The sequence below is a fragment of the Sodiomyces alcalophilus genome (genome assembly GCF_042370955.1).
Source record: "Sodiomyces alcalophilus JCM 7366 unplaced genomic scaffold ACRALscaffold_6, whole genome shotgun sequence".
Classification (NCBI taxonomy): Eukaryota; Fungi; Ascomycota; class Sordariomycetes; order Glomerellales; family Plectosphaerellaceae; genus Sodiomyces; species Sodiomyces alcalophilus.
This window is the reverse complement of record NW_027263537.1, coordinates 3,914,750-3,939,853: the sequence shown is the minus strand read 5'-3', so window position 1 is coordinate 3,939,853 and position 25,104 is coordinate 3,914,750. Positions and strand designations below refer to the sequence as shown.

Sequence of the window (25,104 nt, the reverse complement as noted above, 5' to 3'; positions counted from 1 at the left end):
AGGCTCTATACTAAGTTACTTATAATAGGTTAGTACTTAATTAGGTGCAAAGTATATACCGGTAACCGTTATAGGAGAGTGGAATACTATCTTAGGGCAAAAGCCCTACTCCACTTATAGTATTAAAGATAGCTTAACTATACTACTTAGCGATTCCGACTATAGTTACTATACGACCTACCTATCTAGCTACTAATTCTTATTTTCTAAACTATATATAAAGTAATCTAACTATCTTAAGCTTATTATTTCTAAACACACTTTTGCTAGTTAGAGGAGGAGGTAGTTCCCGTAGCCTAATTTATCAAAATACGGTATTAAGTTTATAAACGGGGGTGAAAGGTATAGCTAATAAAGTAAATAAAACCTCTTCTACAGCTTTTAAAGACTCTTTTTTTATTTATTAGAAGGGTTAGCTAGAAGTGTAGCTATAACCTCTTCTAAAAGCTTTCCTTCTCGATAAAAAGAAGCTTTAATATTAAGAGTCTACCTTTTATAACCATCTCGACCTCGAAGTTTAGAGATAGAAATCTCTTTAATATCTTCGTTTTTTCCTATTTTCAAATTAATAAAGAGTAGAAAATAGAGTCTTATTTTGTTTATTTATTTATTTATTCATTCTTACTCTGTTATCGCTTAGCTAATACTAGGCTAGCCTTCCTAGGTAACAGTCCCTCTTAGATTTAGAAGGGGTGAAAACCTCTTCGGATAAAACCCCTTCCCCCTTATAATAATAAAATTCGTTCCACGTGCGCGGCCGCCGCGAAGGCGCTATACGGCCGCTATATTAACCCTATATAAAATACAAAGCCACTAATATATAAGCGCCATAAACTCCTTCGTCTTAGTCCCTGTTATTCTTTTATTTTATTAATTACTAAGATAGACCCTTAGTAATTAATTCAATCCCGCGCTAATAACCCTATTTTTAGGATTTAATATATTCTGGGCCCACGTTTAAGCTTTTTACGTTATCTATAGACAGCCTTGTATATAATATAATGTACGGTTCGTAGCTCCTATATTTCGTATAGGTCCCGCTAAGATATTTTTATACGCTTTTCGGAGCGCGGTACTGTCTCTATATACGTAACGGGCGACTAATCTATTACGGCCCTATTAATGGTAGGGGCTGCCTGCCCCAGTTTGGTGATATAGGGCGTATCGGCCTTAGCGGTAGAGCTACCAGTGCCTATTATCGACTAGTTACGAGCCGGGCGGAGTAGGGCTATCGGGCCCCCCCTGTTTAACCCTTATCGTGCGTGCTAAGGCAGATAAGGGCTACCCGCGAATAGGGCCGGGTAGTATAAAAAGAAAAACTTTTTACGCGCGCTCCTAGCTGGATTTAAACTGACCTAACCGCCTCGTGGTTATATACCAGGGCACCACCAGTGCGCTATAGGGGCAGAGTCTTATTTTAAAACACGAATAAATAAAGGAATTAAAACTAACAATAGTATTTAAAACTATTTATTTTTATAGATAATATCTGGTATATAAGACTTCTACTTAACTATAGCTAAGTATAAATACTAGTTAATTATAAGTTACTATATATATAACCATATTTATAACCACGCCGTTATTACCCTTACTAATAGCCTATATAAACTCTCTATAGCAGTTATAGATACGGTGCTACTATTTTAAGGCTATAGCCGGAACCTGCTTTAGTTATTAGAACCCTGTTATTTCCGTCTTAGCACCACTAAGACACTACCACGAGCCTAAGTTATATCCTTATAGGTCCGACGACTATTAGTATACTAATAGCACGCCGTACCTTTTCTAGTGGTATTCGCATATCCCTCTATATCTTCGGGCTTTTCGCCCCCGAGGCGTTTAGTGTATCTAAGATAACTACTTAAAGTTTGAAACGGCTATATAGCGCTACCACTTCGGCACCCTAAGGATACCCCTAGGAATACCCACGGTAATACACGTAAAGCACTAGGCTCGTAGTAACGCGGGTTCTTTTTCTTCTTAGACTAATTATTTTTAAGAGGTATCTTAGAAGTAGTTAGCACCGAGCCCGGACCCGATACGCGCCTCCCGCAGCACCCCTTTACTTATATTAACGGAATAAGGTTATTATTATTTTAATTATTATTTAATTAACTATAACCTATCTTATTAGCCCGCCCTAAAACCACTGCTTGCCCGCTCACGCTACCACTTATAAATAAACCGAGGCGAAAGACCTTATCTAGAAATATAATTACTAGGCGCCTATTATTGGTAACTATAGTATAAAGACGGGAATAGAATCGGGAATAAAGGGGCAGATCGAAGAAAAGCTTATAAAAATATAAAAAGAGGGTTATAAAAGGGAAACCAGGAAGAAGGGCAGAGGGCCCTAAAATCTTTAATTAAACCTAGCTATAGCTATAGAAGGCTACTAAATATAGTAGGCATATATAATAAAGGCAGGAGCCCCTGCTAAAATCTTCGCCTAAAGGAAGGCGTAAATAAAGCTAGCCACCCCGATATAGGGAGGATTCCGGGAATACGGAACCGCCGCGGACCTCTTTCGGCCTCCTAAATAGGGAACCGCCCCCCAGGCTAACCCTAAACCCCTAGCCTGCTACCCTCCTATTAGCTATTAGACTAGAGGTGTGGTCCAGATATATATCGAGTCACTACTAGAGCCGTTATAGCCCCGAAGCGGCACTAGTCCTAACAAGAAGAGTATAGGGGGTTTTCTACCTAAACGGGGTTTTCCCCCCTATAAATAGCTAAGAAGGACCGTATAGCCTAAGCAGAGCTGCTAGAATAGTTAGAATAGCGGATTAAGAGAATGGTAATAATAATAATAATAATAATAATAATAATAATAATAATAATAATAATAATAATAATAATAATAATAATAATAATAATAATAATAATAATAATAATAATAATAATAATAATAATAATAATAATAATAATAATATAATAGTACAGTGGTATAGTAGCAAAGATATAGCCATTTTATATATTTGATTCCTACTCTTATTAATACCTATTTTTATGTTTTTGTTTAATTTTCTCTTTATAATAAGTAACCGAATCGTTTAAAGGTTAGAAATATTAAGAACCTTTATTAGTCGGAAGAGGTAAGTAACTCTATAAAATATAACTATAGAACCGATAGAAGGGAATGTTATAACGTTTATCGTTTAGAAAGGGTAATTAAACTAATAAAATGGGACTATAGAACCAATAGAACAGAACCGTGTAACCTCTATCGGTCGAAAGAGGTAATTAAACCGGTAGACCAGGCCTATATAACAATAGAATACAACTGCGATTAATAGAAAGGAGCCATGGATTAATAAAATAGACCTGCGATCGATGGAAAAGAACTACTAGTAAAAGGATCCAGGAGAATAAAAGCCTGGACCCTTGTTACTTTATGGTGAAAATTAATCTTTGTCTATAAGATCGATAATAACTTTTCATTCGTTTATTCATTCAGAAAATAGAAATAAAGGTAGCGTAGAAGGATAATAAACTTATTAATTCCTTTTATTTTAAATAATGTTTTCTTTTACTTACCTTAATTCGTCGGAAGCAACTACGTAGTCTGTATAGGGGCGTAGGTTCGTATTTAGAATATAATAAGCAGATATAAAACAGGTTTCTTCTTTGTAAATAGCTTATTATTACTTCGTCTCGAAACAAGCTAAGAGATGATCGTTATAAGGGAGTAAGGCGAGATTCTCCTTATAAAGGAAAGGAGGGGATTCCGTGACTATTAGTTAAAGGAGTCTGTTTTTAGTTTAGAAAATACTAAACTCTTCCTAGAAGCTCGATCGGCGAAGCTCTTATATTAAGGGCGTAACGTTTAAGAACTAACAGGAAATAAGCCTCCTCTTTCTTGTTTTAAGAATGGATTTCGAGCTTTAAGTAGTGAATAAAGGGATTTATAAGCCCTAGGGCCTACAGAATTTCAAGCTTACTGGGCTTATAAGCTGTAAGAGTTTAAATAAAATCTATAAGCTTAACTAGAAGCCGTAGGTTAAAGAAAGTAATAGTAAGAGGGGCTAGAGTGATAGAGGGTCTAGTAAACTAAATAAAGTAATATTCTATAGTACTTAGTATTAATAGTATAATATAATAGTTAATAAGAAGAGTGAGACAGAGAGTAAAAGAAGGAGATAAAGTAGATATATATAGATAAACAGGATATAAGAAGACTGGTACTAAAGCAGTAGTAATAAACTTTCTCTATTATACAGTAGACTCTTTATTGCGTAATAGACTTTTTTTGTCCCGGCTTATATCTTATATCTCTGTATTACTAATTACCTGTATTAATAATTATATATTAACATAGGTAAATTACTATAAAGATATATATCTTTACGCTCCTGATTCCACTCCTATGACTATAAAGTAGTTATTAATAGCAGATATTAATAGCCTATATATACTCTACCTTTTAAAGGGCCCGCGAACTATTAGAAAGTATCGCAGAGTCGCGAGGTAAAATCTATCACGTCTTGTATACCAGACTTATATTGTCTAGGACAGTTATAATGGTTATGTATTTGGTTACGTCTTTAGTTACGCCTTTGAATTAAGCAGTTTGATTGGTTTATTCGGTTATTTAGATCGTTTAGGACGGTTAGGTCTTATAGACGCATAGATAATTAACTTGTGACTAGTAGGCAGGTCCTAGAGAGACGCTACGTTACTATAAAGTCTGTTTGTCTACTATACGCCATTATAGACTAACTAGCTAGAGGGTAAACGATTATCGTATATACAATTATGGTATTCGGGCCCAGGAACTAACTAGTTGGTTAATAACCCAGTAGAACTAATAAACTGATTACTAACTTAAAAAATTAGGCCAAGTGAACGAATAGAACTAATTAATTCGAATGACGTACCTAGGCAGACCTTTACAGAGTACCCGAGTAATTCAATTAATCAAACTGATTAAGCTATTTTAAGCGAATAACAGAGTACTCCTTTACAGGGAATATAGGTAGTTATTTTAAACTATTTAAACTATACGACCATAATCTTTTAAGACCTAAGAGGTTGCTTTAAGCTATTCGAATCGCGTAACCGGATACACATTGACGAAGGACGCAGGCGATTAAACGAATCGAGCCTTTTTAAATCATACGACTAGGCAGACTACCTAAAAGGACCCAGGCGATGAAACTGATTAAACCGATTAAATCGAATTAAGGTGATTAAATTAATCGAACTGTTTAAACTGATTAACTAGGTAGACTTTTATAAGGACCTAGGCAGTTATATTTACCAATCAGATAGACTATTCTAAGGGTCAGATTTAATAAACTTAATTAATAGTTTAATAACTCGATTTAATAGATTACTTCTTATTAATTTTGGATTGATTTTAATTTATATTAGATTGATTTTGGCTGCTATTTGAAAGGCAGCTCTTTTCGGTCTTTTGCTCCTAAGGGCAGAAGTATATAAGAGGGAGCCCTATATTATAGGTATAATTATGTATATATCACGGGTTAACCCCTCGAATATACAGTTTCGGTATAAGGCCGGAACCCCTAGTTAGCGCGTAGATCCGATACTCGGACCTCGCGCTACCCTTACCGCGGATTCGTATAAACCTAGTAAATCCTGCACTTCTCTATAGACCTTTTCCTTTCCTTTCCTTAATTCTAGCTAATATAATTATTCGGCCTTACTTAGTGCCATTAACCTATAACTAGCCACTTATATAGCTAGAATTCAGTAAACCCCAGGCGCTGCGTTAGTATAGCCTTAGATACGAACACGCCGTTAGGCGGCGGCGGTTATATAAACCCCGCTAAGCTAGCTAAGTGGACGGACCAAAGGATTACCGAAGCTATTAATATAACGCTAAGGCCTTTATAAGAATAAATAGCCTAGTAATAAGAACTGCTCTAATAACTAATAAACGGCTTTATAAACGCCTAAGCCTTATACCGATCCTCCCCTAACCTCGCGCTACCCTCAGAGGGAGCCCCTATTAATCTACCCGCGGAACCGGCAGCAGGTCCCCTTACCCCGGTAACTGTTATTCCCCCTCGAATCGAAGTCCTATAGCAACCGCGTTTATTAAATCCTAAGCCTTTATTATACCCCGCGAAGTTTAGCGGAAAATAAGCGGAATATATTACCTAGTTATAATAGATACGAGATAAGCTCCTCTTAGACGAATACTTATTTAATAACTAAGTAGAGATATAATACTATATTAATTAGTGCCTAAAGAAGTGTACTTAGTAAATAGTATCGGGTTATTATGCTACTAGAGTACTGAGAGGTACGTATAACCCTGAAAGGTTCTTTACCTACCTAGACTACAGGTATAAGGACTAGAACGAATAGCCCCGCGCGGCCTTCGCGCTATAGTCCCTTAAGCTGCGCGAGGAATAAACATTTATATAGTTCTTACCGAAATTCGAAAAGCAGAGTATATAACTAAGCGGCAGTAAGTAGGCCGACTTAGCGAAAATTATTTTCCTTAAGGGAGCCCCAAGCTAGAAGCTACGTAGCGCCTTAGTTATTACGAAATTACTCTATAACTACCTAAGCTAGGTCACCGAGGTCTAGGGTATTACCTAGAGGGTAAAAGGACTCCGCCTAACTAACCAGAATACTTATATACCGAATCGAACACGGAACTAAGAGGCTCGCGATACTAATAAAGACGTTACGATAAGCGGGATTAAGTAAGTCCGAACCGATATAACTATAGACTAATATTATAATAACTAAGAATACTAGGAATATAGGCAAAAAGGATATATCTGTATAAATTATAAGTCCTAGGCTAAGAGCTTAAAGGCTAAGGGCGCCTGTATAGCGAAGGTATAAGTAGAAGATCACGATATCGCTATAAGCTTAGTTAATTCGGATAATAAAGAGTTAGAAAAAGAATAGCTTTATCGCGAAAGCGGGTGTTAAAGCCAATAGCCGCCCTACAATAGGAATAAAAGGCGTTTAAATACCTAGCTAGCAGCGACTTAGCCCTAATATTAACGCGAGTAAATGGAAGATATATATATACTCTTTTAGATACGGGTTATAACTATTATACTACTATAAATAAATATTTCGCCTAAAGACTCTAGTTACCGTTAATCGATAAAAAGAAATAACTATTAAAAGGATTAATAGATATATCCAAGCCGGCTATTGGCACTAGGATCGTCGTGTTTAAGCTTAAGATTAGACGCTATATATAACGAGTATTCGTTTATATAGTAGAAGGACTAGACTAAGATATATTCCTAGGGAACCTATAGTTAGAATATAATAATATTATATATTACGAGAAGAATTATAGGTTATACCACGGGGTTACCGATATTAATCTATAACTAAAAGGAGAAGACAAGCCGCCTAATATATAAGCTATCCGCGAAGTAAGGTGAGTCTCGGGATCTATATTTACGGCTATAATATAACAGATTTTATTTATTTATTTATTAGTTCTTACTTCGCTATCCTTTTTCCTACTAAAGTAGCTAGGAGCCAGAATTCTAACTATACGGTCCTTCTCTAATGCCTATAGGGGGGAAAACCGTAGTATAAGACTTAGGGAACTAGTATAAGACTTAGATAAAGGGTACGGTTAGTCCGACTAGGGCACTTGGTTATTCCGACTGGGGTCCTATGATGATAGCCGGTGACACCCGCCCGCGTGTTCCGCTTATACCCAGATACTTTTATATACGTTATACTATAAGATATCCGCTTAATTGATCGTAACGACGATACACTTAATTAATTATAGAGGCGATACCGACGATACACTTAATTAATTTGATCGTAACGACGATACGCTTAATCGATCGTAGCGATAGTCCCGACGATATACTTAATTGATCGTAACGACGATACGCTTAATGAATCGTAGCGACGGTCCCGACGATACACTTAATTAATCGTAACGACGATACGTTTAATCGATTATAGCGACGGTCCCGACGATACACTTAATTAATCGTAACGACGATACGCTTAATCGATTATAGAGACGGTCCCGACGATACACTCAATTAATCGTAGCGACGGTCCCAACAATACACTTAATTAATCGTAACGACGATACGCTCAATCGATCATAGCGACGGTCCCGACGATACACTTAATTAATCGTAACGATGATACGCTTAATCGATTATAGCGACGGTCCCGACGATACGAGCACCGGTCTTCCGCCACCCCCTGCTCGGTCTTCCGGGTCTTCTTAAACCCTTCTAGGCTAGAATGATCTACTATATCCCCATAAGCCGAAATTAGCTGTACTTTCAAGGTATTTCGATGTACACAAGCATAAACAGAGCGAAACGCGTATATAAGGAAACAAGGAGGTCCACCTATAATAGTATGGTATATAAAGGAGAGTGTGTTCTATTTCTTTGTATTTATACGAAGTAAGAAATGGGTTATAAGAAGTATGCGAGTCACGTGACTATATAACTAAGATAGTCACGTGACGAGTAAATTATATAATCACTATACTTAACGCGTATTACGAAAATATTAGATCACGTAATAGGTTATATAATATATCACGTAATATAATATTACGTGATATATATTATATTATGGGTCTACTATAAATTCTTTATCCCTCCTCCTCCTCCTCCTCCTCCTCCACCACCACCTTCACCGTTACCTTTAAACGCGTTACTCTATAAGCAGCAGCAGCTCTTACGGCAGCAGCAGCTCTTACGGTAGTAGGTAGCTACGCTAGCCGTAGCAGCTGCCGCGCATATACAATAAACATAATAATATTATGCTTTCGTGCTTTGGGTATGGTGTTTTGGCGTGTTCTTCCTTGTATTCGTACTCTTTCCTTTGTGGATGTTTGTGTACTTCGAAATACCTCTAAAATACACCTAATTTCGGGTTATACAGGGTAGTGAATCATTCTAGCTTGAAAGGGTTTAAGAAGACCCGGAAGACCGAGCAGGGGGTGGCGGAAGACCGGTACTCCGACGCTACACTCAATTAATCGTAACGACGATACGCTCAATCGATCATAGCGACGGTCCCGACGATACACTTAATTAATCGTAGTGCCGATACACTTAATTAATCGTAGTAACGCTTAATTTATCGTAATAACGATACGCTTAATACGTGTCTATAAGTATCTAGGTATAAAAAGAAGTCGTGGCGGCTGGCGTCAGGTGTTGTCAGTACTGCCCTAGTCGGAATAACCAAGTGCCCTAGTCGGACTAACCGTACCCTAGATAAAAACCCCTATTACTGCGCACCACTATCCGGCACCATACCAGGACCCAAAACCATATAGCTCCAGATTAGTACTAGCATTATACGGGCACTAAACCCGTATAGCGCTGGATTAGTGCTAGCCCTATACTAGTACCAAACCAGTATAGCGCTAGACCGGTGCCAGCACCGTCCTAGCACTATACCTAGTATAGCGCCTAGCCTTAAATAGCCCGAGGTTCCCCCGTAGATATATATAGCCGGAACCTCGCCCTCTCCTTTAGAGAATACATCGTATTTATATATTATTTACTATACCCTAAGGTTACCTAACATAAATCCTCTTATAGGTCCTATAGTACTAGCTAGCTAGAGATATATACGGTTAGTGTATATTACCTATACTCCCCTTATTTAAGGCTTAGTGCCGTGTCAGGATCTTAATAACCCTGGTACTAACTTAATATATATCCGAAACTCGCGGCTTTTATTCTAAGAAGCCTATAACGTTTTTTTACCCGTAGCGGCTGTAAAGCCGACTACGTGCTTAATTAACGCCGCGCGGATAATTATCTCTATTTGTTTTTATACGCCTTCTTGTATACCCTAGGGCTAACCCCTACGGGCCCACTACGGGGCGACTTATATATGTATACGCTTCCTAGGGTTTAAAGCTCCTAAGCTTCCCTGTTCTATGGCTATAGGTAGAGCTAACGCGGGTTATATGCCTAGGTAGAATGCTTACGTAATAGCGTAAGAGGCTGCCTCTGTATCGTAGAAGAGACGCCGCGTATTTTACTTACGCACTTAGGGATAGCGCGATACCGTTTTCTCGTTTCCACGGTAAGGCGACTAACTCCCCTATAGCACCTATTAACGACTAGCGAAGCCGGGCGGAAGGTGGGTCTAATAGACCCCCTATTTAACCCTTATCGTATATACTAAGGCAGATAAGGGCCCCCTAGAATAGGATCCGAGTAGCGTAAAAAAGGAAAAGGGGTTCCTCTTTTGCGTGCGCCTCTAGCCGGATGCGAACCGACCCGTTTACCTTAACCGTGTACCAGGTATACTACCACTATACCATAGAGGTAATATAATAAATAAAGATAGGGTTAAAAGGAAAGGATAGGGATAAGTTCGACGCCTTTATCCGCGCCGTTAATATATAGGATATCGATAAGGCTCTTTATAAAAAGGCGCCTATAGACCCTTAAGCCTATATCTACGCGAATATATTATAAGAGTTCAGCGAGCTCTTTATACCCGATAAGGCTAATAGCTTACTCCCTTACTAGCTAGGTATTAACTATAAGATTACCCTTAAGCGAGGTCCTGATACACTTAAGCCCACCTTATTATAGGGGCCCTTTATATATATTAAGGGAAGAGTTATTAGTACTCCGGAAGACACTTAATAATCTAATAGATAAGGGGTTTATATAGGCTAGTAGCTCGGCGGCCGCTACGTTAGTCTTATTCATAAAGAAGCTAGGGGGCGGACTATAATTCTATTTTAATTATAGAGCCCTAAACGCGATTACCTAGTAAGACCGCTACCTCCTCCCCCTAATCACCGAGACCCTATATAACTTAGCTAGCGCTAGTGGTTTACAAAGCTTAATATAATCATAGCCTTTTATAAGATTCGTATAGCTCCTAGATATAAAAGTAACACGGCCTTTAGAACGCGCTTTAGACTCTTTAAGTAGATAGTATACCCCTTTAGACTAAGCGGCGCACCCGTTACCTTCTAGGGCTATATTAGCTAAACGCTATAAAAGTTCATTAATATCTTTATTATAGTATATATCGATTATATCCTAATTTATGTAAATAAATCTTATACGGACCACGAAGCCAAGGTCTAGCTAATACTATATAGAGTCGCGGATATTAGCTTAAACTTAGATCTGGCTAAGTATAAGTTTGGTATAATAATAATAAAGTGTTTAGGATTTATTATTACCGTGAATAAGGGAGTGTCTTATAACCCTAAGAAGTTAAAGCCTATCCGCGATTAGGAGGCTTTTACCTCTATAAAGGGGGTGCGAAGTTTCTTAGGGTTTACGAACTATTATCGAATATTTATCTATGATTTTATAAGTATCATGACGTACTTCTTAGCATTAATAAAAAAGGACCGGCTTTTAAGGTAGGGGGCTAAAGAAGATACCGCCTTTAAGGAGCTAAAACGACTCTTCTAGATGGAACCCGTCGTATAATTATAGAACCCGGACTATAAGACTATATTAGGGACTAACTGCTCGGGTTACGCATTAGGTGGTATTCTATTTTAGGTGGATGAATAAGGATATCGATGTATAGTCGTGTATTACTCGTATAAGCTTAGTCCGGTAAAGTATAACTACCTTATTTATAATAAGGAGATATTAGCGATTATAAGTTATATACTCGCTTAAAGGGTAAAACTAACTAGCTATAAATAATTTATAATATTATTTGACTATAAAGTACTTAAGTACTTTATAACTAAACGGTTCTTTACTAAAAGGTAAAGTTATTAGGCCGGCGAACTAGCGTAGTTTAACATTATATTAAAGTACCGGCGAGCTACTAAGAACTTCGTAGTAGATATATTATCCTGCCGCGAATAGAACGCCCTAAAAGATAACTTTAATAATAGGACTAACTAGAAGGCCTAGACAGTTTGATATTTGGCCTATAATCGTGGTGTAAAAGTGGAGCTATGATAAAGTTACTAAGCTCCCTAAGTACCACACTGTAGAGGGGCAGACCCGTGTTCCGGGTCAGGACAGTGGATATCACGTGACCACTTAGTCCTAGAGATCTGGTCTTGTATACGGCTATTCTTCGGAATAGACCCACTATATCTAGCTAGCTTTTCGTCCGATCTTTCACGATTGTCACCTATTACCCATCATAATCACAATTTGCATTATCCTTCCTTTTTCGGTTATCTAGACGATCCAGAAGAGCCGACCGTAGGCCCGCCTGCCTATCTAGCTATTTATTCCCCTGATCGGACCACTGCCGACCCTTCTAGAGGCCCGGCGACCGTCTCCTCGGGAACCTAGCTCTAGATACGGACCCGTGACGATCCTGACCCTTCCTTTCGGCTAGCCTATTAGTTGGTCGTTTGTTTGGCGCTATGCGGAGCCGTTCTGCATAGTGACGGCTTCGCCTTTCTTTAACACCTATTTTATAGATACTATATCTTAAGTAGGAAAATCCCGTTATCATCACCTATCATATAGGCACCAATTCATTCAATGCATCTGCCTTATTCTTATCGTCTTAACGCTCCTTACTAACGCATTAATTCTGCCCTTAAACTCAGCCAAACAGGCTCGGAGTTATGGTCCTGCGAGTACTGCTTAAGATATATATACGTTACACGTTGTACCTACATATATACATACGCAGGACGTGTGGTACTTAGGGAGCTTGGTGGCTTTATTATGCTCCACTAAAAAGCCACGATTATAGGCCGAATATCAATTCGTCTAGGCCTTCTATTCAGTCCTTTAATAATCAGGAATAAGGATAGGTAATCTAAATAATTACTAACTCCGCGATCTCTATAACTATCCTTAAACCGGCCGTATAAAGGATATCCATTAAGCGCGTATTCGAAATAGATAAAGACCTTTAACGACTCTAGGATAAGACTATAGCGACTAACCCCTAGTACTAAGGGGTCCTTACTACGATTACCGCCAGAGCTTATAGCTTTAACCTATCCCTTAGACTAAGGTTATGGATCGCGGAGTATTCCCTTTACCTAGCAGGATATATAACCTTCTAGGACTGCCTTTAGGTCCCGGGCTCCGAAAAAGACTCGCCGTTAAGAGGATGCTTAGTATATATAATCTATAACTCAACTATTAGCGGTTACCTAGGTAAGGAGAATATAATCACTATAATAGCCCGGCAGTTCTTTTAGCCGGGTATAAATAGGGATATCTGAAAATTTGTTTATAACTATAGCTTATATAATAGGAGTAACTAATAGCGGAATACGAAGCGCGGACGATTAAAGTCGCAATTCATACAAGACCGGATCTATAGCTACCTTATAATAGATTTTATAACAGATCTATTATTTATCGGCGATAATAAGGCTTATTATCTATAAGTAATTATAGACCGGTTAATAAAGTCCGTGACGCTAAAAGCGATAAAGATATTATTTATTTATTTCTTTATTCTTACTCTGTTATCGCTTAGTTAATACTAGGCTAGCCTTCCTAGGCAATAGTCCCTCTTAGATTTAGAAAGGAGGAAAACCTCTTCGGACAAGAACTCCTTCCCCCTTATAATAATGGAATTCGTTCCACGTGCGCGGCCGCCGCGAAGGCGCTATGCGGCCGCTGTATTAACACTATGCGTAATACGAAGCCACTAATATACAAGCGCCACACACTCCTTCGTTTTAGTCCCTGTTATCCTTTTATTTATTCATTACTAAGACAGACCCTTAGTAATTAATTCCATCTTAAACGCCCTCGATAAGAGATATAACTCTATTACTAACCAGATTACCTCGTCCCTTTATTATAATATCCAGAGTTATACGCTAAATAAAATCGTTACTAAATTAATAGACGCCTCCCGGAAAATAAAGCGGTCTTAAGTAAATAACACTCTCCTTATTAAAAGGTCTAAAAAACCCTAGAAAAAGACTAAGGGGCTATTCTATAAGAACTATAAGAAACCCAGCCACGTCTCCTCTACCTACCATTTCCTTTACCTAGATAAGGCTCCTAAAAGCTGGGTTATAGAGAAAAATACTGGAAAAAAGCAGCAGAATGGGGTCTCTAAGAGAACTAAGTCCTCCTCCTCCTCTTCCTCCTCTAAGGGCAGATCCAGGTCCCTAAACCCTTAGCATAAGAAAAGGAAGGACGCTATTATGGGCCTCTTAAAGAACGAACTGCTTCAGACGCTCGTAAAAAATAAGGATTCCGTGAATATAATCCTTAAAAAGCAACTAGAAGAACCTGAAGAAGAAGAAGAAGAAGATAAATCGATTATATTCGAAGATATCCTCCTAAACCCGAAAGCCGAGGATATAATAGACGTTAAAGAAGTAAATATAATAATCTAAAATCCCTAGAATAATCGAAATACTAGCCTAAATATAGGTAAGATAGTTAAAAGGATTCTTAAGACTTAGACAGAGAATAAGGTTGGTTTAGACTTAAACTTTTATATAGATAGCGGAGCTACTTCTTATATAATAGTAAATAAATCTCTCTGCTTTATATACGAAACCACTACTAGGCTCGCTAGCTAAATATAATAAAGATAATAGGCGTAGGAAACTGTATTATAAAGTTTAAAGATACAAGAAAAACACTATTTCTAAAAGAATGCCAATATATTCCCGAACTAGGAACCAATATAATAAGTCTCCTGATCCTCGATAGCAAAGTCAGAGGTCCATCGAGAAACAAACAGGTTATTCTTTTTAAAAACGAAATAGTAAAAGAGTCCCTTTATATATATATATATATCAGAGCTAGACTCTTTAGAGGACTCTACTAGGCTATAGCTAGGCCGGTTATCCTAAGAGGTAGGCATAAAGAAATAAATATAATAAAGGAAATCCTATAAAGCCTAAAATAAAGAAACTAAGAAAATAAAGATCTAGACCTCCAGAAACAAAGAGACTAAAATAAGAGGAAAAGAAGTATAAAAATAAAGGAAACTATATAGCTATAGCATAATTAAATAGGCTATATAAATCCTATAGCCTTAAATACCCTATATAATAATACCTCTCTCTTTAAGGACTTTAAAGTATCAGAATAAGAAACCATAGATATAAATAGCTATAATACCTGCCGCCGTAGTAAGGCTATCATATACTCACTGAGCCTAGACTCGCAAAGGGCGGTTAAGAGGTTTTGTACCTCCACTGTGTGCACGGACTTTTTTAGTAGTTTTTTGCCTGCAAAAGACCTCCACAGTACGTTAGTGACCTGCCGCCCTAACACGTAAGACAATCAATGTCGGGGCGGTACCTCTTTTTGTATAGGAAATTAATTAAAATAGATATCACTTTCGGACGAAACCTGACGACCTGAACGTGTATATCCCTTCCCGCAAACTGTGTCGCACAGGCTGGCCCAAAGCAGGTCCGGAGCGGGTTGTTCCGGACCCGAAAGTGGGAGTGGATCTGCTATAGGAATAAGGGCAGGAATTTAGCATTACGATTAGAGATTTCTATAGAGTTAATTTTGAATTAATAGATCGATCGCTGCTTTTACGTAATTAAGTTATACGCTGTTTATAATAATTAAGAGTCTTATTTTTACTTGATAACCTTTTAAAGCTATTTACGCCGAGCTGCCTATAGCTATAACTATGACCTCTAATACGACTATCTATATAAGCCACGAAGACTAGGAGCTGTGGAACCGCCTCTATAAAGTCAGGGCCCGTAGTAACGGAGTCTGGGACTTCCTACGCCCTGACGATCCAGCGCCTAGGCCGCTACGAGCCACCCGTCCCGAATTTGCTTCCTACGCCTCTATCGCTAACGCTAACGGCTAACCCTCTAATATATCCGAGCTAACGGCTATAGGTAAGGCCGCCTATACCGAAGACTACCGCCGATATAAAGAAGATCGTAAAGACTATAAGACCTATTAGAAGGGTATTAACGGTATACTTAAGTGGGTGGAAGAGTCTATCGCTACGAAGAGACGGAAGGCCCTGATAAAGGGTATTACTCCGGAAGAGATTTATATAGTAGTATAAGCCGACGCCGCACCCTATATCGCGACCCGTATAAAGGATTCCTAAAAGACCTACGATCTATATAAGAGTAAACCGCCTACTAACCCCCGGAAGGTGGGCGTCTAGCTAGACGATTAGCAGGACCGGCTTTAGGACTATCACGATATCGGGATATATAACGAGCCCCGGGAGATTTAGATTAACGATTTCTTTAACGCTATACGACCTGCCCTAGGTAACTGGGTGGATATAAAGGAAGTAATACTAGACCTTAAAACAGTATCGGTGATAGCCCTTATCGCGGAAAGGAAGAAGGCGGCGGAATAACTTAACGTGCCGCCTATTCGAAGCTATAAAACGGTAGCCTTCCCGGCCCTAAACCCAGGTAAAGGCGATAATAATAAAGGGCCGTAACTAACCGGGAGGGCTAACCGGACCAGAGCCTAGCGGGGCCGTAATACCTACCCTAAAGGTAAGTTAACTAACCGTATAAGCTCTAAGCGCCGGTAATTACTTTTCTATAAGGATAAGTGCCCCGCGTACTACCGGCGCGGCTATGATTTATAGGGCTGCTAGATACTATTCCCGGAGTTAGCGCTGGAGGGTTTTTAAGCTAACGACCCTATTAGGAGGCTCGTGGAGAAGTCCCTTAGGATAGACCAGGATCTATAGCACGCTATAAAGAAAATTAGGTCCCGGAATAAGAAGAAGAGGACCGCCGCTACCGCCACTACCGGATATAAAGTGACGGATAATAATAACGAAGGCGGTGGCGGCGGCGGTAACGGCGATAATAATAACAAAGTCTTCGAGGAGGCGTGACTACGTACGGCTATAAAAGCCGCCGGTAATAACAATAAAGTCTTCTTTAAGAGGACCGCGAAGCTAAAAAAGCTTATAAGAGCTGCGTAAGGTAAGGCGCTGAATACCGTCCGTTACGAGCCACGCCGGCTAGAAGCTCCGCCGGCCACCCTCTCGGCAGCTATATATCTATTATATTAGTCCGCTATATTAGACTTAGGTGCTATATCCCACGTTTTCTATAATAGAAGCAGATTTACGGATTATAGACCGGCCCGTCCCGATAATATTATAATCGCCGGTATTATAACGGTGCCGATTTCAGGATACGGAGACGTTATTATTATAATAGAAGGAACGGCCGGCCCGATAAAGTTCCGGTTAAAAGACGTAGCCCACTACGAAGATTTTATCTATAACCTAGTCTCTAATCAGAAGATACGGCAGAACGGTTACTAGTAGGATTAAGAGCCACCGAATAATTATATACGCCGCTATAACCGATTAATCCTTTATAAGCTAAGTGTCCACTACGATTAAACCGTTATAGAGCTATTTCTAGTCATTAACGCCCCCGTTACTACTACTCTTCTAGCCCCGAGTCTACTAATCCGAAAACCGATTAAGAGAGCAGCCAGCTTAGCCGACAGTAATCTATAGCATCTATAGTTAGGGCACGCTGGCCCTAATATAATAAAATAACTAGAAGAGTAGTTATAGGGCGTTAAACTAAAGGGGCCAGGAACGGTAGAGTGTAACGCCTACGCTTAATCGAAGATAAGCCGCTAAATTAGCCGGCGGACCCGTATAGCTCTAAGCTACGCCGGTAAGAGGTGGGTAATTGATTTCACGGATTTCCTACTAACCGCCGACGGATATATGCGGATTATATTCATTACGGATCGATATAGCGGATTCGTGGCCTGCTACGTTATAATGTTAAAGAGGGCCTCCGATATCTATATAGTTATAAACTAATATATACGATAGGTTTAGAGTTAATTTAACCGGTAGGTACGGGTCTTTAAGTATAATAACGAACTAATATAATCGCTCGAAATATAGGGCATAGCTAAGGGTTTTAGTATCTAATTAAAGTCCTTTTTAGTAGAGACCCCCGTATAGAATAGTGGTGCCGAAAGATCTAGGGCTATTATCGTGGAGAAGGTATAAGCTATACGAATATACTCCCGATTACCCGATTTCCTATAGGTTAAAGTCGTTCCTACTACCGCTTACGTATAAAACAGAACGCCTAAATAACGCCTTGGCTAGAAGCCCCCGTTTAAAGTTATCTATTAACGTAATCCGCAGCTAGGGCACCTTCGGGCCTTTAGTTATAAAGCTTTTCCTATAACCAAAGCAGCTCTAATAAGGTCTAGAAAGCTTTAAAACCGGCTAGCGCCGCGGGCCTATATTAGCTACCTCGTGGGCTACGATTTAACTAATATATACCGTATCTAGGTTCCTGGCCTTTGAAGGAACAGGATTATCCGTATATATGACGTTATCTTTAACGAATAAGAGTATTTTAACGGCAGACTTAAAGCCTTAAAGGACGATTTACGTTAATTAATAGAAGAGCAGCTAGCGGATATCGTTAATTAGATCCGCCTACCAGAGTTATATGCAATTAAGTAAGGCGAGCCGTAAACGGCAGCCGATACGTTTATAATAGCATACTTCGAGCCTATTCTTTAGTCGGGTAGCGAGGTTAACGAACCTCTCCTAAGGGCTGCGCCTACCGGCCTCGAGGTTCGGGGGGTAGAACCGTTTATAGAGCCCGAGAGGCCGGAACGACCGTTTATAGAGCCCGAGAGGCCGGAACGACCGTTTATAGCGCCTAAAAGGCCGGAACGGTAGGAGGAGCTTATAGAGCCTGCGAGGCCGGAGCTAGAAAAAGACTCTTCTATGGCTACGATTAATTACTAACGCCCGGATAGTCACCTTCTAACTCCACCAGAAACCCCTCCTTAGGCAGGGCTTATAGCGGCTGCTTTCACGGGCTATATGCCTATAAAGCAGGGGGGAGCTAAATTTCGAAGCTATAGCAGTAACCGAGTCTGGATCTCTGCTTTTAACGCAGGAAGATATACCCTATTAGTCCGTAATTTAAATAGTAAGCCGCTAACGAAGTTAAAAATTAAGAAGGCACTTAAAAGACCCCGTAAGATATACTATAAATAACTACCGGCCCCTCTAAGAAATTAATAAGACCTTAAAAACCACCTATACAAAATCCTATTCCGATAAGCCTAAAGGGATCACTTAAAGAGTTATAAAGAGATAGGCTTATGGATCACGGTGCTAAAAGACAGGGCGAAGGGGTATTAAGTGCTTAGCTGTATATAGGTGATAACCTATAAGTTTAATAAGCACGGCTTTCTATAGAAATATAAGGCTAGATTAGTGGTCCGCGGAGATTAATAGTATCAGGACTCGTTAAAAGATATATATATAGCCACGCTCGCTGGTCGCTCCTTTAGATCGCTAATAGCGATCGCCGCTCGTTTTAACCTATCCTTAATATAGTATAATATCGTTAACGCCTTCGTGCACGCCCCTTTACCCCACGATATATATATATATACGGTTGCCGCCCGGGACCGCGGTGCCGGGTTAATTACTGTTACTAAAGAAGGCGTTATACGGGCTACGGGAGTCTTTATTACTATAGCAAAAGCATATTATAGAAGTGCTAAAAAGAGACGGGTTTAAGATAGTGCCGTAAGAGCCCTGCTGCTTTATACACCGTGGGCTAATCCTGTTCTTCTATATAAATAATATCATAATCGGCCTTAAGGAAGACTTTAGAGAAGAGATAGAATAGGCTGTTAAAAGCTTACGAGAGCACTACGCCCTATAAGGCGGGTAGCCACTATAATGGTTCCTTAGGATCGAGGTTATTCGGGACCGTCCCTTAAGGAGGATATAGTTATTATAACGCGATTATATCGTGAAGGTAGGATATCTATTATTAACGGTATCTAACTATAAACCCATAAGTCCTATAAAGCCGGCAGAGCTACTACCGTACGCTAGAAAGTCTATTACGGTTAAGAGCTATTAACGAAAGATAGGATTAGTTTTATACGCTATAGTGATTATACGCCCCGATATCGCCTTTATAATATCACGACTCTATAGATTTAATATAAATCCGAGCCGTTAGTATCACGAAGCAGCCGATTATTTAATCCGATATCTGCTAGCTATGTAAACCTATGCCCTAGAACTAGGTAGTGGCGACTCTATCGAGGTATTCACCGACGCGTCCTTTATAGATAACTTAATTAATTATAAGAGCAGTTAGGTATTTATAATACGCCTATTTAGAGGCATAATAGCCTGGCGAGCTAATAAGCAAGTAACGGTAATAACGTTAATAACAGAGGCAGAGCTGCTCTTACTAGTATAAGGCGCGAAGGAAGGGATATTCACGAAGAGGCTATTAGAGGCGATAGGTATAATATTTAACGATAATCCACGATTATAGATACGATACGATAATAGCTAAACGATACGCCTACTAATAGCGGAGATCGCTTAATTAAATACACGATTACGGTATATAGATATATATAACTATTAGTTATAAAAGGCGTAGCAGAGTAGAAGGATTAAAGTTAGTTACGTTATAAGCGCCGATATAATCGCTGATGGATTAACGAAGATCCTGTCTAGGGAAAAGTTTATAAGCTTCAGGAAATAGGTAGGAGTAATAGATATACAGGGACGTCTCTATATAAATAAGCTGGAGGAGATCTTACCGGAGCACCTGGAAGAGCTGGAAGAGAAGTTCGATAGGAGCTACCTGGACGCTATAGAAGGGGATATATCGATAAAAGACGCCTATAAATAACGTTAACTAAGCAACTATTATACAGTTATTTAGTTAGGGGGGTATATCGTATAGGCTGGCCTAAAGCAGGTCCGGAGCGGGTTATTCCGGGCCCGAAAGTAGGAGTAGATCTGCTATAGGAATAAGGGCAGGAATTTAGCACTACGATCAGAGATTTCCACAGAGTCAATTTTGAATCAACAGATCGATCGCTTATTTTACGCAATTGAGTTGTACGCGGTTTGCAACAAACTGTGCTCCTGCCAGGTCCACAGGCAATAACAACCGAACATACAACGCGCTCGTAGTACGGTTCGTAGAATAAACTCTTAAGGCCCTCCTAACTATAGAGCCGTATCTATCCTGTAATAGTCTAATAAATAATTATTTAATAATATATATTAGGTAAGTAAATGTTATAAAATGTTTTATATAGTATTTATAGTATATTATTATTAAAGAAGGTATTATGTATATTATAAGATAATATATTATATAATTATAAGAATACTAAGACTTTTTAGAGTATTATAATTAATATAATAATACTTAGAATATATACTAAATACTATAGTTTTAATTACAAGTAGTAAAACATTTATTATTAAGAATATAAGTTATTTAAGCCAGGTATACTATTCGAGTTAGTAATAAGAAGAGATATATATTAATTCTATAATAGTTATTTATTATATTAGGAGCCTATTTAAATTCATTATATAAGGAGTTAGCTTTAGATAGGGGCTATATATAACCTAATAGACTATACTCTAAAAGACTTATAATTATATATCTTTTTATAGGAATATAATAGTACTATTTCTGAAATAATATAGTACTTAAAGGCCCGCGTAGAAGGAAGGTGGGATAGGGAGGGATAGGGAGGGAGGGCGAGGGGAAATATATTACTATTATCTTTAAAATAATATAGTACTTTATAAGCCCCCGGGAAAGGGAGTAAGGGGGAGGGGGTAGAGGGAATATAATACTATTATCTTTTAAATAAAAATATTACTTTAGAAGCCCCTAGGGAAGGGGGTAGGGGGGAAATAATATAATAATCTTTTAAAGAATATATTACTTTAAAAGCCCCGGGGAAGGGAGTGAGTAGAGGGGAGTAGGCTATAAAGAGGGGATAAGATAATATTTATTATATTAGAAGCCTACTTAAATATATCGTATAAGAAGCCAGCTTAAAACGGGGGTCGTGCCCGAAGGGCGAGCTTTAGCTTAGTCTATTATATATTAACAGTAATCTAATTAATCATTAAGAAAATAATAGTTATTCTATTATTAGGAGCTCACTTATAAGCGTATAAAGGAATCCGACTATATATATTTTAAATCGCGAGGAGGGTATAGGGGCTTTTCTACCCGGAGGGGTTTTTTCCTCCTATAACCAGCTAAGAAGGACCGTATAGCCTAAACAGGGCGCCTAGAATAGTTAAGATAGCGGAGTAAGAGAATAATGATAATAATAAAATTTTAAACCAGCTATTCTATAGTAGCAGTAAGTATTAAGACTTTTTAGAGTTATTTAACTAATTCTTATACTTATATAATTACTATAATAGTATAAATTCTTTTACGTTATTCCTAAGCAGTTAATTATTATTAGTTAATATTAAGAATAAAGATAGTTAACTAATATATTACGTTTTATAATCTAAAATAATATAAAGAAAAGACTGTTAATATTATACTTATAATAAGTAATAATTATATAAATATACTAGGTATCGTAAATACGATATCTTGGTTATTACTTAAGCAAATAACGTGGCGTGACAACCGCCGCGTAGGCTGTTAACGTAACAGTCGCCACCCAATCTTTCAGGGTCTTTTGCTAGCCCCGGATCCAGGAAGAAATCCCAGAAGTTAGTTCTTTATATATAACCTACGCGTTTGCGTAATAAGCAGTAATCCTACGGATCTACGAATTTAACAGCTTTTGCTTAATATTCCTCTCTTCCGCGCGTATAGCCTACTACTCGTAGCCTAATTTATTAAAAGGTTATAAGCCCGGGTTAGCAAAGAAGGAAATCTACTCTTTTCTACCCTTTTATTCTACTCGAAATACTAAAAAGACTCCCTGCCTTTTTAGGCCACCTGCCTTTTTAGGCTATCCCTTTATCCTCCCCCGGGCGTAGATCCTTATCTCCGACTATACGAAATTCCTTTATCTCCCGAAGACAGCTAATCGAATCGAACCGTTCGTTCCGATACCACGGTTCAAAGCTCTTTATTCTTCCTAATACGGTCGCCAAGAGTCATACCAAGAGGCCAGCTCTTTATTCCTATTCCGGAAAAACTATACGATCGGAATAAGACTCTTTGTTATAATCGGATATACTATTCCTTTATTTATAAAGGGACTTTTTAAAAAAGAAGGATAACGAATACGTGGATTAAACGCAGCTACTTTTATAGTTATTATAGCTCTATAAATAATAGCTATATTAATTAAGCCACTTAACCTACCGCGCTGCCTATAATAACAGGATATCGTAACGTGGTATATAAGCTTTTAGTAAAAAGTCCGCTTATAGAAATTCTATTATTCGCTTTATATAAGCATCGCTTTTCTTCGCGCTACGAGATCTATAAATAGCTTCACTGTTTAGACCCACTTTTAGACCCACTTTTCGAAGCTAGGCTAATTAGAATCAGACCTTTAGCTTAGTATTCTTTATTTCTATCCTTTATCGATAACGTAATAAAGAAAAAAGGAATAAAGGAAAACGAATAAAAATAATAAAAATAAATCGTTAAATAACTTAGTTAATTTTAACCTAAATAAATAATAAAAAATATCGTTCTGCTACTTAAAACTGGCTTAATAAGAGACTAGTAAAGAAATTTCCGTCCGGAAGCTCTAGGGTAGCATAGACTATCAAAACTGGACTATAGGAATATACGCTCATTTCGCCCGTAAAGGAAATTATATTAAAGACGTTATAAAGCCCCTTCTAGCAAATCCTTCTATAAAATAGAAGGAGGAGTCTCTAAAGGCAGCTAAAGATATACTCTCTGCTCTTTTAGATGGTCCCTTAACCCAGGTTTAAGGAATAAATAAAGCTTTAAAAGTATAGGAAAAGCTAAAGGATTTATATAAAGCAAAGGGATTCCAGGCCGACTATATCGTCCTGACTTCTTTTTTTAACCTCTTGCCTTCGGAATTCCCTAATCTCGAAGCGTATTTATATAAAATATAAAAGAGACTGCTTACCTTAAATTAAAGAGGTATATCCTTTTCTAATAAGGTGATCTTTACCTGGATTCTTAATAGTCTTAATAAGAGGTACGAATCTATAGTAGGGTATATAACTTAAGCTCTCTGTTATAATATTACTAGTTATATACTAGATAAATTAATAGCGGAATTAATAGATACTTTAAGAAAGGTCGATTAGCTATTAAATACCCTCCTTATATAAGGTTCGAAATTATAAAAGAATAATAATAAGAAACCCTGGAAGAAGACTAAGGGTTTATTCTATAAGAACTATAAGAAGCCCGGCTATACGCCGACTAACTACTACTTTCTCTATCCTAAAAAAGCACCTAAGAACTAGGTAATAAAGGATAATTCAGGATTAAGGAAAAATAGCTAGAATAGGGTAAATAAATCCTAGTCCTCTTAAAAGGATAAGGAAAAAAAGGAGGAAAGACGAGTCTCTCTCGAAGAGAGAAATATATAATAAACCTCGTACTAAAGACTAAGGAACAGCACGCCTTAGATACGTCTTTAGAGGAGGAGAACGACGAGTCTACTACGGTTAATATAATTTTAGATTAACAGAATCAGCAGCAGGATTAACCGCAGGAAAAGGAAAAAGAATAGGAAGACGATAATAAAAACGAAAAGGCCGGTGTTATTTTTAAAGACGTCCTCCCTCCTCCGTTTCCTCTTCTAGACCGTCCTAATCCTTTTATATAGGATTTAATAGATATAGATTAGGTATTTATTATCTCTTCCACGAATAAAGATATAAATAATACTAACCTTAATATAAATTAGTTAGTAGAAAAGATTTATAAAATATAAGCAGAAAATAGTATTAAATTAGATCTGAATTTCTATGTTAATAGCGGGGCTACGGCGTATATAATAACAAATAAAAGACTCTTTTCTACTTATAATATAAAAGAAAGAACCGTTCGTTAGGGTCAGGTAAAAGAAATAAAAATATAAGGTAAAGGAGACTATGTGATAAAATTCCGGGATACTAGAAAGCTTTTGCTTTTAAAAGAGTGTCTTTATATACCGGAAATAGGAACGAATATTATTAGTCTCTCTCGTCTTAATAGTGAAGCTCGCGGTCTTACTAGAAACAAGAAGCTCTTATTATTTAATAATAAAGAGCCCCTCTTTCTTTATATAACGGCTCTGCTTTATAACGGGCTATACTAGGCTGCAGCACGGGCACTATCGTATAGGGGGGTTAAGTCTTAGAAAATAAATATAATAAATACTAGAAAAAACATAAGGAAACTATTATAAAAAGGTACTTTACCTAAAGAACAGTCTTAAGACTTAA

The 25,104-nt window shown here is 38.0% G+C and overlaps 1 protein-coding gene across 1 annotated transcript; it reads right to left on the bottom strand.

The window, feature by feature from the left end:
* Positions 1–7,610: 7,610 nt before the first annotated feature.
* ACRALDRAFT_2021526 (uncharacterized protein) lies at positions 7,611–15,390 on the bottom strand (the record flags this gene model as incomplete). Its single annotated transcript, XM_071020061.1, has 4 exons — positions 7,611–7,627; positions 15,053–15,097; positions 15,162–15,169; positions 15,242–15,390. The coding sequence occupies 4 exons, from the start codon at positions 15,388–15,390 to the stop codon at positions 7,611–7,613; spliced, it is 219 nt and encodes a 72-aa protein (XP_070873751.1).
* Positions 15,391–25,104: the final 9,714 nt, after the last annotated feature.